The sequence below is a fragment of the Epinephelus lanceolatus genome, chromosome 10 (genome assembly GCF_041903045.1).
Source record: "Epinephelus lanceolatus isolate andai-2023 chromosome 10, ASM4190304v1, whole genome shotgun sequence".
Lineage (NCBI taxonomy): Eukaryota > Metazoa > Chordata > Actinopteri > Perciformes > Serranidae > Epinephelus > Epinephelus lanceolatus.
Window position 1 is genome coordinate 13247543 of NC_135743.1, and position 14832 is coordinate 13262374.

Consider the following 14832-nt stretch of genomic DNA (forward strand, 5'->3'; position numbering starts at 1 on the left):
ATTATCAAAATAAATAATCATTTTTCAGTGGGAAAGTCGGCTACCTTATTTCTGTATTTCTATTTTAGGCAAATGTGTACTGCTGTTTTGCCAAATCTCACTGACAAATATTGCACTTTTTACTCCACTACATTTATTTAAAAGCTATAGCTACCTGTCAGATTAAGATTTTAAATTAAAAACATATAATTAGTGTGTGAAATGACTCATTATTGTAGATTAACTACCCAAAAGTGTATAAAGCAGTTCAAATGAGCGTTAACATTTAAGTTCTGCTGACTTGATCTGATAATATCATAACACAGGCAGTGCTGACATTCTGCATAATGATTTTTAATGATGAATTATACTGATACTAAGTACATTTCAACACAGAACACTTTGTTTGCAATACTTCTGTATGTTTTTGAGTGCCAGACTTGTAGGCTAATACACTATTTGTACAGTGTGTTATTATTACTTTAAATTATCCATTGCCATTTTTATGATTAGATGTTTTTAGATGGTCTTGTTGTGCATATTCCCACTTGTGCTTTTAACTGATTTTCTTTAACATCTTATAAAACCTGTTGACATGATTATAATTAAGTTGCTCCTAAGTCTGAATGTCCTTCAAATGTGTGTTTTTTAACTTCTGTTTTCACTTATGTTGTTTATAATTTCTTATCTTATCAGATTAATGTTCCACTCTGACTTATATTAGTTTAGTACTCTTCTATGGTGTTATTAAAGCTCTAGTAGAGTTGTTTTTGTGTTTTGTGGTGTAAAGAGTGAGCAGCTGGAGGGAGCGTCTCCAGTGGCTGCGCTGGGCGGGGCATCCACTTTGCTTTTTACTGCTATTGGTTGGCGCCGCATGGAGGGGTGGAGCCACTGCCAGACAAAACAGACAAGTTGCGCTCCTGTGAACCAGTCAAGAGTTGCAACAGTGTTTGGTGAGACGCGTTAGTTTGAACAGCTTTGATTACTACTCTAGGTGCGTAAAATCCACTGTGCGTATTTACGCATTTGAATCTTCAACAGCAGACGTATTTTAGAATTGTCGCTTACTAGCTGAGCTTGTTGAGGTTCCTTTGGAGAAGAGGAGATATGGATTTGGTGTATCTGGTGTGTTTAGCGCTGAGCATCGGTGCTTGGTTCGCCTGTGCGGAGAGACACAGCGTCTACTGGAACGGCTCGAACCCAAAGTAAGTCCTGGTTTGTGCTTTTGTGCGCAAAAATGCTGCGTGTGTGTTTGTGCCTGAAGTTAATATGTAACTAGTAGTGAAGTGTCAATCACTGCTGTGTGTGTGTGTGTGTGTGTGTGTGTGTGTGTGTGTGACTGTGTGTATTCCATGAGGTCCCCAGAGGCGAGTGTATGTCATTTTACTATTTTCTGAAAATCTCACACATGTAAAGTCCCCATGTTGCGCGCAGTGTCATTACCCAAGGGCCCCGAGGCTGCGCACGCTCTTAAACTGCTACAACAAAGCTTGTTGTTGTTGTTTTTTATTCATGTGACAATTAAAGGTTCGTGTGACGTTTAAGGTGTGTGTGGTCTACCTTTTAAACCCGCCTAACAGGATTGCGATCAGGGTATTAGACTACACAGCAGCAGCGGGGCGTAAAAGCAGAGGATTGTGAGCGGATGCCCAGACAGATGGACAGATTCACCACTATATTTAACCGCAACACATAGACACAGACATACTCTAATAGTAGAAAATAGACTGACGAGTATGAACTTGGCCAGTGACGCTGTCTGTAGGGTCTGCACCTGTGTGTATATGTGTGTGTGCAGTGTGTGTCATGGAAAGTCTATAAATGAAAATCAGTGGGTTCATTTCGTAATCAGTTTTATAGAGATGCATCAGGACTGTCAGTAAAGTGTTTCTTCATTGGGGAAGATAGTGATAGTGTGTGCAGTGCGTGTGTGTGTGAGAGAGAGGCACATATTGCTGATTATTTTGTTCTGAGGTCAGAAATGTAATGCTATCCGACCACTCAGTGGGATCGATGGAGCTTGACAGACGCGCAATATCGCAGCGCGATTTATTGAGCTTTTAGCGTGGAGCGAGTGATCCCCCCACCACGCTTGAAAGACAGTATTATTTTATAACCGAGCTGAAACAGAAGGACGGTCCCCGCTCCTCTGCTGCCGAGAGAGGTCGATTAAAATCCGCCACCGAGACTAAACAAGGGCAAAAGCCATTATGGCCTTTTAAATCTTGTCTTGATTACATTACTGGCTCTCTAATTGCCCTTTAAGAATGACAATAGACGCGGGGCTAAAAAGGAGCCCCCGCAACAAGGCAAACAATTGTCCTGATAATTGGATAAGGAGTCTAATGGAAAGTCCTGTCGTCACGAGCAAGTGCTTGTGTCATGGGTTAGTCCATGCGTGACTCACCGGCCGGGTTTGACCCACCTGAGTTTTACACCTGAGTCACCACACACACAGAGAGGGGAGGAACTGTGGTTCAGGTGAGACTGAAAGGAAAGGTAAGAGAGGAAATGTGACACCAAGAGGCTTTTTGGGGGTCTGGGTACAAAGAGGAAACTGGGGCTCCAAGTTTTAGTTCAAATAAGACAAAAAGAGAAGGGGAGCGGGGGTGGTCTGCTGTCTCTAATCCGGCCCTGGACTATTTCTGCTGTCAAATGGGAGTTGTGTAACCAGAAGAAAAACCATAATAATACTCTAATCCCTTTTGCTGGATGTCTAAACATAGACCCTGACACAGACAGACATAAACTTCACACACATCACAAACATGTGGCTTTTCTGCTTCTGTCATATCTGTCATACTTCCAGTCAACCGAGACCGTTCTCATTCTCCGTTGTTCGCTCAAGAGCTACAGGGAAATAGTTTCTCAGCCACAGAAATTTGTATCAGGAGGATAATGGCAGCTAAAAGCCAAAATGAAACCATTATCAGTTGACCCCCACATGCTACTCGTATTATATTTTTCTGGCCAAATTTAACAGCCTAATCTCCATTACTCCTCTGTAATCCCTCATTCCTCGACCCCCTCCTTTACCTCTCACTCCTTTCTCTTCTCCTCCATGTTTCCATCATCTCTCCTGTCTTCTGCTTTCCAGCACCTGCCCCGAACTGTTCCCTGTTCCCCAGTGATCAATCAGTCACCTGTTCGGAGGATCACATTGATCCATCAGCGGGGCTTTGACAGCAGCAGGCCGTGGATAATTGATGCTAATTGATTCTTAGTCTGATTGTGAGCGGCAGTGATTTGTCATAGGTGGAGGACGGTGACCAGATGGCAGCAGTCTGCCCATTCATGTAGTCTGAGGAGTATAGACGAAGTGAATTAAGCTGGCAGCAGTTTAGGTGTGTGTGTGTTTCTCTGAACACAGTGTGTGTAGGAGTGTGTATGATTATCACCAAGCTGTCAGTGCAATTTAATGTAAACCCGTACTCCAAGTCCCTGTAGGGATGTGATACTCTGAGTGAGTGTGTGTACAGTTTTTTTACATGACAGGTGGAGAGGCATGTTTTTCTAAGTCTGGTCCGGTCTTGTTTTTACAGTACGTGTCTCTGCCTGTGTTGATCATATGAGCGTGTGTGTGTGTGTGTGTCAGAGACAGAGATAGAGTTTGAACTTGTGCTGCCCTTTAACAGCTTTTAACGGGAAGTGACTTTGTTGTTGTTGTGGAACCGAGTACGTAATTGTTGATGTGTCTGCTGTGTGTGTTTGCCCCAACGTCAGAGTAAGATAAGGAGTGGCTGTTACCGGAGGCAGTCTTACCGAGACGTGATAAATGTGTGACTCACACTTACACACACTGGGGGGCAAGAGTGAGGACTGGGATGTTAATATTAGCTACAGCCAGCATTCCTCTCCGCTGTTACTATACTCAACTCCGTCAGCTGTGTGTGTGTGTGTGTTTCTCTCACTGTACCTGTCTGTTCCTCTCCCCATGTTCACTCCTCGTTCACTCTGTAACAGCTGGGTTCCTCCCAGACTGGCCCTGAGCCCTCCATCTCTTTCCCCCCTCTACTTACCGATTCAAGTGCATACAAGATCTCTACTTTTCTGCACAGATGTGCTATTAACACAGTCTCCTTTATAGACGCTATCTCTGTGTTATTTGGCTGCTTTCATCCAACCCGGAGTGGCCCGGCTTTATTTCTCATGCTCCCCCATATCTGTGCAAATATCTTTATCAGGAGTTTGGTGTAATGTAATATTCTGTTTATCTCCGTCGGAGTCTGGCTCCGTCTGCCTGTGCTGTTATTGAAGCAGCCAAGCCTGCCTGTACACGTACAGTACATGTGGCCTGGAGGATGCGTCCCCCCCCAACATGTACATTTTATGCATTTTGTTCCCCCTTCTGTCTGTCTCCCTTTCCACTCATTACGTTCACCCCTCCCCACCCCGTGTCCCGTCTGGTTGCTGGCCTCTAATCTCACCAGAATGAGAACACACACACTTACGCACACACTAACATAGATTACAGACGGCTTGTAATCTGACCATCTGACCCATAGACACAAACCCATCATCCTGCTGGCATTCTATATATATATTTATGATCCTGTGATGTAACTTCTGTCTATTTCATTATGACCTCTTTCATCTGTTTGTGTGTATCTGGGTTATTGTGTAATCGTTACAACATATATATATATATAAGTTGCTTAATAAACCTGTGGATGTCAAAGTGGATCTCTCCAACCATAATCACCCAGATGTCCTGTAGTGCTTGTAATTGATTGTTGTGATGCATGATGGATCTCTGCATCAGAACAATCAATTACGATCAGTGCAGGACATCTCCACTTATCTTGCTGTACATCCTTCCAATTTAATATCAGAAGGCTTTGTGTGTATTCCCCGCTGATGTAACCGTTCTCTTACCTAACACACTTATAGACATACTTTCATGCATCGTAGCACCCAGCAGCACCTGGGAACTGTAGTGACTGCATAAACTACAGTTCTGTTTGTGTCTCAGGTCTGTGGACACCCTCCTCCCCCGTCACAGTATCCATGTACTTCTGTTTTCTCTCTGCTCTTCCTCTCGCTTCCTTATCTGTGGTCCAGACTTCCTCCCCTCCCTCCATCCGTCCCCCTCTTTCTCACAGACCTTCCTCTGTCTTGGCCCTCAGTAGTTTTCCACCGGAGGAGGACAGAGCACCTCTCAGCCCTCGCCTCTGCTAACACCAGAGGGGCCTGCTTTTGCCTAGCGTTATCGTAGTATGTGTGGGCAAGCATGCGTGCGTATGTGTGTACTGCTCATTCATAGCATTTCAGGCATACTTTGGCATTGCTGTCCACTCATAGCCCACCATCGCCCTCTAAAGGGCAGAATTGGCAACAGCTTTCTGTCAAATGGACTCCAGTTGGAGTATTTTAAGGATGTTTTGCCTTCAAAACTTCTTTCTCACATAAGACAAGTTAAATATTTAATGTGAATTCTTAGAAGTTACTGAACTTGTTCCCTCTCTCTCTCGCAGCGAGACAGACACAAGCGAACAGATTAACTCCCCGCGACCCCAAAACATATTAAACCAAGCATGATACCATTTGGCCTTCTTCTATTCATCGCAGACAGAATGGGAGGCTACAAAAAGGGAGGCCGGGTGAAAAGATTTTGGGGGGGCAGAGAGGCGGAGGAGGAGGAGAGGCCCGGGGTGCAGGGTGAGAGAAGGGTGAACTGGAGAAAGGGATTTGTGTTGAGAAATTAGCCTGGATGAAGAGCGCTGGTATATTATGTCAGCGTTAAGAGACAGGAGAAAATAGAGGAGAGGGAGAGGGGGGGATGGGCCTATTTTTGGAAGAATAAAGGAGAGGCAGACGGAGGGAGGAGAGAGTGGACAGTGATGGATGAAGGGAGGGGATAAGTTTGGAATTGAATAAGTGAGAAACGGCAGGGTTGACAATTTTAAAAGCTCATCTTCCAAGGACCAAAAGGATTCTCAGTGTCTTCACTATATTATGCATGCGTATATAAGCACACAGATTAACATGTAGTGGAAACTATAGAGTTGAGTGCTGGATTTACGGTGTAAGTAGGGACAGAAGATCTTATTGGTGCCTAGCAGAGGACGAATCCCACTGGGTTTCTTATTGCAAGACAATGAGATAGAGGAAGAATGAGGGTAGATTACACTGGAAGCTAATATAGAAAGACTTTTTGGTGTATATTAGATTGGCTTTAATGGAGTATCCCACCAGTGAGCAGCTAAACCCATTAGAACCACTGACAGCTCCTCAGCTTGCGTGAAAGGAGGTGTGAATCTGCCATGCCACAGCAAATTAATAGGGTATTAAGTTTACACGTCAAAGTAAAAGTGTGTGAGAGTGCGCCGGGAAATTTGATGAGTACGCCTTGTGAGAACATCGTAAACTATCCAAACCGCAGCCCCCCTGCACACCCCCGATGTGACATTCCAGTGTGTGCACACTTACTACTGATTACCTGCAGAGCAAATGGCGGAGGGGATGCATCTGTTTGGTGTTTCAGTGGTGCTGACTCGCTACATGGGTACGTTGTGTGTAATAAATATCTTCAGCGCTGACTCAGACTGTAGCGTGCGTGAGTAAGTTGCGACCCTGAACTCTAACCCCTCGACCCTGGCTGGCAGTTTGAACTGCTCCCCAGAGGGACGGTGAAAGACAGAGTTCCTGTGTTAGTTGTTTGACCGACACCAGTGAGAGCTCTGGGGACAAACTGCGGGGACAGCAAGGAGAAGACGAAAAAGAAAGGAGGGATGGCAGGAGGAAAAAATGGATGAGGTTTTAGAGGACAATAGCAAGACTTCAAAGCTTAAGTGAGGAGGACAAGTGTTGGAGGAGTCACCTACTGTCTTAACACAACCAGTGCTGTAGCTGTTACCCTTATAACACACACACACACACACACACACACACACACACACACACCTTGCCCACTGACGCAAAAGCAAAAGTAGCTCTGTAGTGTGAGTTGACCTGTTTGCGGCAGAGAGGAAGAAAGACTACAGCCACCTTCAACCCTTGCTGTTTGCCCACACTTCAGTCACATGCAAGAAAACACACGCACACACACACACTGAAACACACAAGAGGCTTCAGTAGGCATTGATAAACAGATGTGCTCATGAGCCCGGGGCATGAGACGCCCTGAATAAGGGTCTTCAGAGAATCCCTCACACACACACTCATACACACACACACACACACACACAGACAAACTAACTCACAGGAAGAAGAGGCTGTTTGAAAAGTAGGTTTGCAACAACTCACACACCTGGCCCTCACTCTCACATACGACATAGCTATCACGTTAATGCGACTCTCACTCTCCCGAGAGCTGTCAGTCAGGGGCGAGAGCAGACGCAGGGAGATACAAGAGTCTCCAGGAGTGGAGAGCTTTGATGAGTGAAACGTAAAGTAGAGGGGGCAAGGAGGATGGAGGGGAAAGACACGGGCTTTGCACTGTAAAAGTCTGACCTAGTTCAACAGGCATCCATAGGGCTATGGTTTTACCAGAAAGGAAGAAGAAGCATTTCTAGACAACTCAAATGCAACTGTGAACGCACTAAAATACCCTGACAGTCATATGAGCACACATATAACACACATCCACAGCAGTCAGGGCAGTGAAAGCTCCACATGGGGTAAGGTACAGGGGTTGAAGGGGCCCTGTAGCCTTCAGGCATTCTGTCTTTGGGGAGGGAAAGGGTTTAATTACACCTCATTTATTCCTCCTCCCCTTTCTTTTTTAGAGAACACGTTGGCCCCAGACCCCTAACAGCTTTTAATTAGCCAGACCAATGGAGGAGAGGAGGGGGAAAGGGGAAATAAGGAGGTGAAGAGAAGGATAAAAGCAGAGTTTTCTTAAAAGCACGAGTTGTGAATGAAATTAGCAACAGAATCTATCTGTTTTGTTGGCTTCTGACAAGCCGGTGTTTTCATGCGGAGGTCGGCAAGGCCGCTAACAAGGACGCAGTGTGGGAAAAAGGTGTATCCCATGCAATTTAAAACTACTCTTCACTTCAGAGGGAGCAACTAGAGATCTCCAAGTGCCTTGTTTTCTCCGGCTCTGTTATTACTGGTCTGACTCAAATAAAACGGAGCAGAGAGGAACAAAATGAGAGCAGAGATTATTTAGCCAATTAGGCTGCTACAGGCTGTGTCTCTTTCCCTTTCGTTGAAACACTTGAAACACACATACAAACAAAGGCGTGCACCTACACAGGAGTGTACACAAAGAGCCTTTTCTGAGAGAAAGCAGTGATTGCATGGGGAGGGTGGTGATCAGCCTGTTAGCCCTGGATAACAAGTGTAGAGTTGTGCTCGGCTAACAAAGCATGTTTTGACAGGTAGGTTTGCGCTAACTGATACACACACACATGCAGAGGCAGGAAGGAGGGGTTAGAGGCCCAGATTTGGAGCCAGCATGTCTGTGACTTGGCCAGGGGGGTCCTAACAGGAGCCACAACAACAGGACAAGGGGGGCCAGGGGCCACCGCGTCCCACACTTTGAAGCCGAGGCACAAACACACAAAAACAATGGCAGACATGCAGGGGCTGTTTTCTTGTCACTTTCACTCTCTGCAATACTCTAAACACAAGCATCCACAAGCAGTCATTCAGTTTAAACACAGATTAGATTTGAGGATTAGAGACCTGTGACCTTCCAGGATGTAATCAGAGTGATACACACATATCAATCTTTCTTCACCTCCTGTCCTTTGGCTGATCTCACAGCAGTAGCAACTACCAGCAAGCTGCAAAGCCCAAATTGCAGCCTAGCACCGCCTCACCTGCAGCATGTTTACGATAAAGGAAAGACTCAGTAGTAATGAGAAAGTGAAAGCGAAGCTACCAGGAGTTGCCCCAACAAAGTTGTCCCTTCCTGAGTCGTAGCTTCTTATTAACAATCAGTAAAAGTTCTGCTGAGGTGAAAATTTAACAAAACTTCCTGGAAAGTGCTTCAGACTGAAAATCATTGCTGCAGATGCGCAGAGCAGGATTCCTACCTATTTTTTACCGTCTCTTCATTAGGACACCAAACAAGCACAGGAAGTGAGCAAAGAGGAGACGGGGAGGCTTAAAAAGAGCCATAAAACTAAATGAAGGGTAAGGATGAAAAGAGGGAAAGAGAGCGACAGTCTGACTGTCTCCACCCACTCTGTTTCTGTCTTTGATGAAATCAGGGAGAAATTGAGAGACAGTCTCACATAGAGACAGCAAATTAGTGTGAGGAGTCACAACAGGCGCTTCGACACTGACGGACAAACATCCAGGTGAAGAAACTAGTGGCACAGAAACAGTTTGAAAGGATGAGACACTGGGTTATACAGATAGAAAGGTGAACTGGCAGAGAAGGTGAAAACAGAGATTTAGGAAATCTGTTAAAGAAGGTGTGAAGTGAACTTCTGCTGCAGGCAATAGGGAGGAGAGCAGGAAGGTGTGTGTGTGAGTGGGATGGCGGTGAGGCTTTATGGGATTCTGGGTGTGTTTCCTCGTCTGTAAACAAAGTGAACAAGTCTGGCCTGATCAGGCTCTTTCTAATTCTGTCACAGTGATGGGTTTGCACAAGTATACCTAAAGACTTCAACACAAACAACCTCATGTGTTATCTGACTGCCACCTTTGTAGCTCTACCTGTGTGTTAACATGTTATTCGCGTGAGTGAGCCTGCTTCCTGTCGCTGCGCGTGTCTACGAGTGATTAGCCCGCTTTGTTATTTGCACTGTGTGTATTGAATGAGCCAGCCTCTTAGGGTGTGTGTTGAACACATGTCCTGACAGACAGTATCTGTTATTCATGGTGTTAATTCTGCAAAATAAAAGAAAAACACTTCCATGGGTGAGGAGCTTTGTCAGTAACCTCCTCCTTTCTTCCTGTCTCCCTGCAGCTTCCTGTGGGACGAGTACACAGTGAACGTGCGCATCAACGACTATCTGGACATCATCTGCCCCCACTACGCTCACGGCGAGGTGCCATCGCATTCAGCCGAGCGCTACGTGCTGTACATGGTGGAGAGGGAAGACTACGAGGTGTGCAAGCCTCACTCCTTCGACCAGCTTCGTTGGGAGTGCTCGCGGCCATTCGCTCCCCATGCGCCTGAGAAATTCTCTGAGAAATTCCAGCGTTTTACTCCCTTCACCCTCGGCAAGGAGTTCAGACAAGGAGAGAGCTATTATTATATCTGTAAGTGTCAATGAAAGGATTTTTACCAACGTATTCTGATCCTGTGATGGTTTCTTGTACTAAAACTTGCCCCTCCTTTTCACTCTCCACAGCCAAGCCAATGCATCACCACGGCCAGGAGTGTTTAAGGCTGAGAGTGGATGTTGTCGGGCATAAAGGATCTGGAAAGCCCAATCAAGATAAATCCAAGGCGGAAGATACAGGAAAAAGCTCAGATGGGGGAAAAGGGAAGTTTCCTGCTGCTGCTGGAGGAGTTCACAACCCGTCTAACCGGCTCCCAGCAGGTGAGGATTCTTCTGAAAAAATACCAGACAGATGCAAAATAGTCACAGCAGAGGAGCTCAGCTGGGTGTGTTTATCCTGCCTGAATGATGAAATCTAATATTGACGCTCCCTCCCTTTTCTTTCCTCAGATGACCCTGCTGTGATGGAGCCAAATGTCCAGAGGAGCATCGGCAGCTCAGGAGCACAGTTGGTCTCCTTGTCGCTCTTCTTCACCACCATCCCAGTCCTATTAGGCCTGATGCTACACTAAGGCTGAGCTGGACACCACAGCAGAGACAATGCTAACTCAATGCTGGTCATTGGGACCACAAATGAACTCTCAAATACTTTTTTCTAAACAGATTTTTTTATACAAGAGTGGACAGTGTGTGTTTGTGTGTGTTTGTTTGCGTGAATGTGGAACGTGGATCGTTCCAAAGAAGAGGACCTTTTTTTTTTATGACTTTATAATGAGGATGGAAGTTCTCATTTTTAAGATGCACTCTTTTTTTCAGTCATTACAAACAAAACTGCGAGCAAACTGATCAAAAATACATAATGGGTAGTATCAAATTTGAAGAATGACAAGAGGATTACATTATCTTCGTTATCCTGTGTTTTCACCATTGGTACAGAGTTGCATTACACTCCTCATCTCCAGGTGTTAATGTCATTTATTTTTCTTCCTCTACATGTAGAGACATTATTAATTCTGTGTAGTGGAAATGTTGTCGTCGACTGCCAAAGTGGTATGCATTATGTAGGATTTTTTTTGTCATGTAGTTGTGTAGCACTCAGCTCCCTGTTAAATCTCCCTGAGTCTGTTATATCTATTCAAGTCTGTCAAAGCACCACTGATACAAAAGCAGTCACTGTGGTTTAGATGAACACACACATTCAGTTCAGTTATAAGACAACACAAGAAAACAAATTGTCTTATTCAGACCAGTGGTTCTCAACCTTTTTTTTCTGCCTTTTTTGGCTCACAAGCCCTTAAAGTGATGCCTACAGCTGCCCATGCAGATTAAACAGTAAAGTTAATTGTGCTTTTTTACGTTTGATGATATTAAAATTTTGATTTGGATCCTGCCCAGGGACAACAGATGCAAATTAGCCACTAGCTAACTCTGTTGCAATTACTTTTAATTGTGCGCCGTGCCTGCAAAAACAAACAATAATAAAATACATTTATTTTTTGTGTCACAAGTCGTCACTAGTCGATTACGTGTTCTCCGGAGGGATTGTGACCTGAGGTTGAGCGCCATGCGGACACATTAAGATACATTATATAACTAACAGGGGTTTTAGGGAGCTGAGCTTCTCCAGTGCTTATGGTAATTCACTCATTTCTACTGTACATGGTACACTGGTGTGCAGATGTGGTTCCAATCGCACATTGTCAAACCTCAAACTAAAGGGAATTCCCAGAATACACTTACAGATGTTTGTTTTCTTGTTCTCGTGTCATTTTGTAAATGTTTATATGTAAATGTGTATATAGAAAAAACTATAAGAAACTGTTTTATGATGTGAAAAAAATCTTCAGTGAAATAAAAAAAAGTGATGTAATGAAAATCTTTGTCTGGTTTTTATCATCTCTTGTGTTTATTTGGGGTCTTGAGAGTCCACTGACATCATTGAGATTTTGATGGATGATACAATATTTTAAAGCGATCCATCTCCCCGTGTGATGACATCTCTCCATTCGCCTCCACATTTCCACCCCCAGGTCTTTCCCAACCTCTATTCTCATCCCCTCTTCTCTGCCCTCTCCCGTCTTTCATCCCTGGTGACACGGCCTGCCCTGGCTTAGATTTCACAGTCTGAAAACCAAACACGAGAACCGAGTGGGGGGACGATGAAGGAGTGAGAGGACAGGATAGTGCAGCGAGAGAGGCCCACAAGCAAACTGACAACTGGGTGTGAAGGTGTCACTCTCGCCTCCTCACTCACACCATTTTTTTCCCCTTTCTTTTACTGCTCTGCACATGCTCTTTAGAGGATCCATCTACACAGTGGTGTGTTGGAATGAAGAGGAGCGCAGCGCACACACATACCTTCATACCTGCAAACCTCAGAGCTGACTGAAAACTGTTAAAAGTCACCATCCCCTGTAAAACCACGCAACATATAGATTCAAAACCAGGGCATAAAACTGAGTTGTTTGTCTTTCCATAATCACGTCATAGTTTAAATTTACTGCAGATAATCACACGGTCTCAGAAATCTAGCACCCATGTATCTGTGGAGGTCTGTGTAGTAATGCATGCTTTCACTGTGCCTCATGACACAGACCAAACATGGTGGTATTCACGGTAATGTGGGCCTCGGTAATGTGTCGTGGTGTCATGCAGCAATGTGCAAAAATGATGAAATGCAGCCAGACTAAATCTGTGAGATTTAAAATTAATATAAACAAGGGCCTAGGTTTCATTTCAACATTGGGTGGAATACATATGACACAGGGGCTTGGGGGTCCTCTGCCAAAAGAATCTGAGCATATAACACTTTTTTTTTTTTGCACCAATTTACGCATTTTCTGCATAAGTTTAAAGCGTAAATGTTTTTCATTTTGTCAAAATAAAAGTCGTCTACCACTCTCATGTTTTATTGTAGAGGCAAATGCACATGTTTAAAATATTGAGCAGGATGTGTCCCCTGCATATCCCTCCCAAAATCTGCACTTAAAGGTTCAGTGTGTACGATGCAGGGGGATTTAGTGGCATATAGTCATTAAGGACTGCATATTGCAACCAGCTGAAACTTTTCACAGCTAGAATTCCTTCAGTGTTCACTGTTCAAGAGGTTTTTACCGAGAACCAAATTATCCGCAGAGGTCTTCTCCTCTCCAAAACAAATGAACCAGGTGCTTAAAACTGATAAATACACTGAATAAAGCGCTTTCACATTATAAATCAGTGTTTCGCCGACGCTGTTTGGCATGTCAGAGATAGGCGGTTCGCCCACCACATGCTAATGTCTGCTGACCTTTTTTCTGATCTGATCTGATCTGATCAGGTTTTCACTGGGAGCTGAATTATCTACAGAACTTTGCATCCAATTATCCTCTCCAAAACATCCAGGCCGGTGGTTTAAACACCGAATAAAGCAGTTTCACGTTGCAAATCAGATGCTATTTGGCATCACGGGTGGCTAGCCCAGCACCTGCTAATATGTGCTCATCTTTTTTCTCTGATAAGTTGAGATCCAGATGTTCAGGAGGTTTTCACCAGGAGCCGAATTATCCGCAGAGGTCTCTTCCTCTCCAAAACAAACTGACCTGGTGATTTAAACACTGCATAAATAAGTTTTACATTAATAAAAAAAAAAAAAAAAACAGTGTTCCTTCGGTGCTGCTTGTTGCAGGTGGGCTTCTAAATATGGTGGCCAATGAAAAATGTGAGCCAGTGTTTGGTTTGTCGATTCTGGGCTACTGTAGAAACATGGTGGCGCAACATGGCAATATCTACAGACAACAATCCACTCCCTGTGTATGTCAAGGTGAGGTAAGGAAAACATAACAGTTCTTACTTTCAAGTGATTGTACATTAAAGAAAACGTACTCATTATCTGTAGTATATCCCGTTGCTGCCAATATATCCCCCTAAATCCTACACACTGGACCTTTAAGCCTATAAAACCTACAAATGTCAGGTGATGACGAGTATTCAAAGTATCCAAACTAAAAGCACCCATTGTGAAATAGGGTACCAATCAGGGTATGACATTACTGATGCATATGGTACATCTACATGAATCACACACGAAAACACTTAAATTGGAGGCAGTGGTAGCAAGGAAACTGGAGATCCAGAAACTTCCTACCTCCAGTTTCATGCTTTCAGATTAGTTGGAGGGTGACGTTCCCTAAAACTGCAATGTTTTCATGAATTAATGTTAATATTATGTAAAATCTTAATCTGCAAAATGTCCAGTAACTGCAGCCATCAGACAGTTTCAGAGTGAAAAGCACAACTGTAACTCTGTAATGTAGTGGGTCAAATATTATATAACAAAAAATGCATCTCAAAAGTTGACTAAATGTAAAGGTTGTTTCTAACAATTACAAACAAAACAAAAAAGTGTATTTTTGAAATATATTTTAATTTTTCAGATGTCTGGAATTATGGACCATTTGTTATTGGATTACATTTGAAATGTGTTTGAAAAGACAAAGCCAGGGTTATCAAGGCTAGACAAAGTTTTGTATAAACGACCTTTACGCATTTAAAGGACCCTTGAGAAGCTTCAGAAATGACAATTTAATAACAGAAACTAGAGACAAAAAAAGCATCTATGTAGAAATGACATTAAAAATAATGACATAAAAGATTAAGTGGGAAAAAATTAAATGTCAAACAGAGGCAAACTTTTTTTAAAAATGCTAGAACTGAAAGAAAATGAAGGAGAACAGCGGAGAAAATTATA

General features: G+C 43.8%; 1 protein-coding gene across 1 annotated transcript; it reads left to right on the forward strand.

Annotated features, from left to right (window-relative positions):
* Window positions 1-908: 908 nt before the first annotated feature.
* On the forward strand, window positions 909-11979 carry efna1b (ephrin-A1b). Its single transcript, XM_033641549.2, has 4 exons — window positions 909-1184; window positions 9845-10140; window positions 10233-10424; window positions 10554-11979. Exons 1-4 carry the CDS (start codon window positions 1087-1089, stop codon window positions 10673-10675), a joined length of 708 nt encoding a protein of 235 aa, XP_033497440.1. The 5' UTR covers window positions 909-1086; the 3' UTR covers window positions 10676-11979.
* The last annotated feature ends 2853 nt before the right edge of the window (window positions 11980-14832 follow it).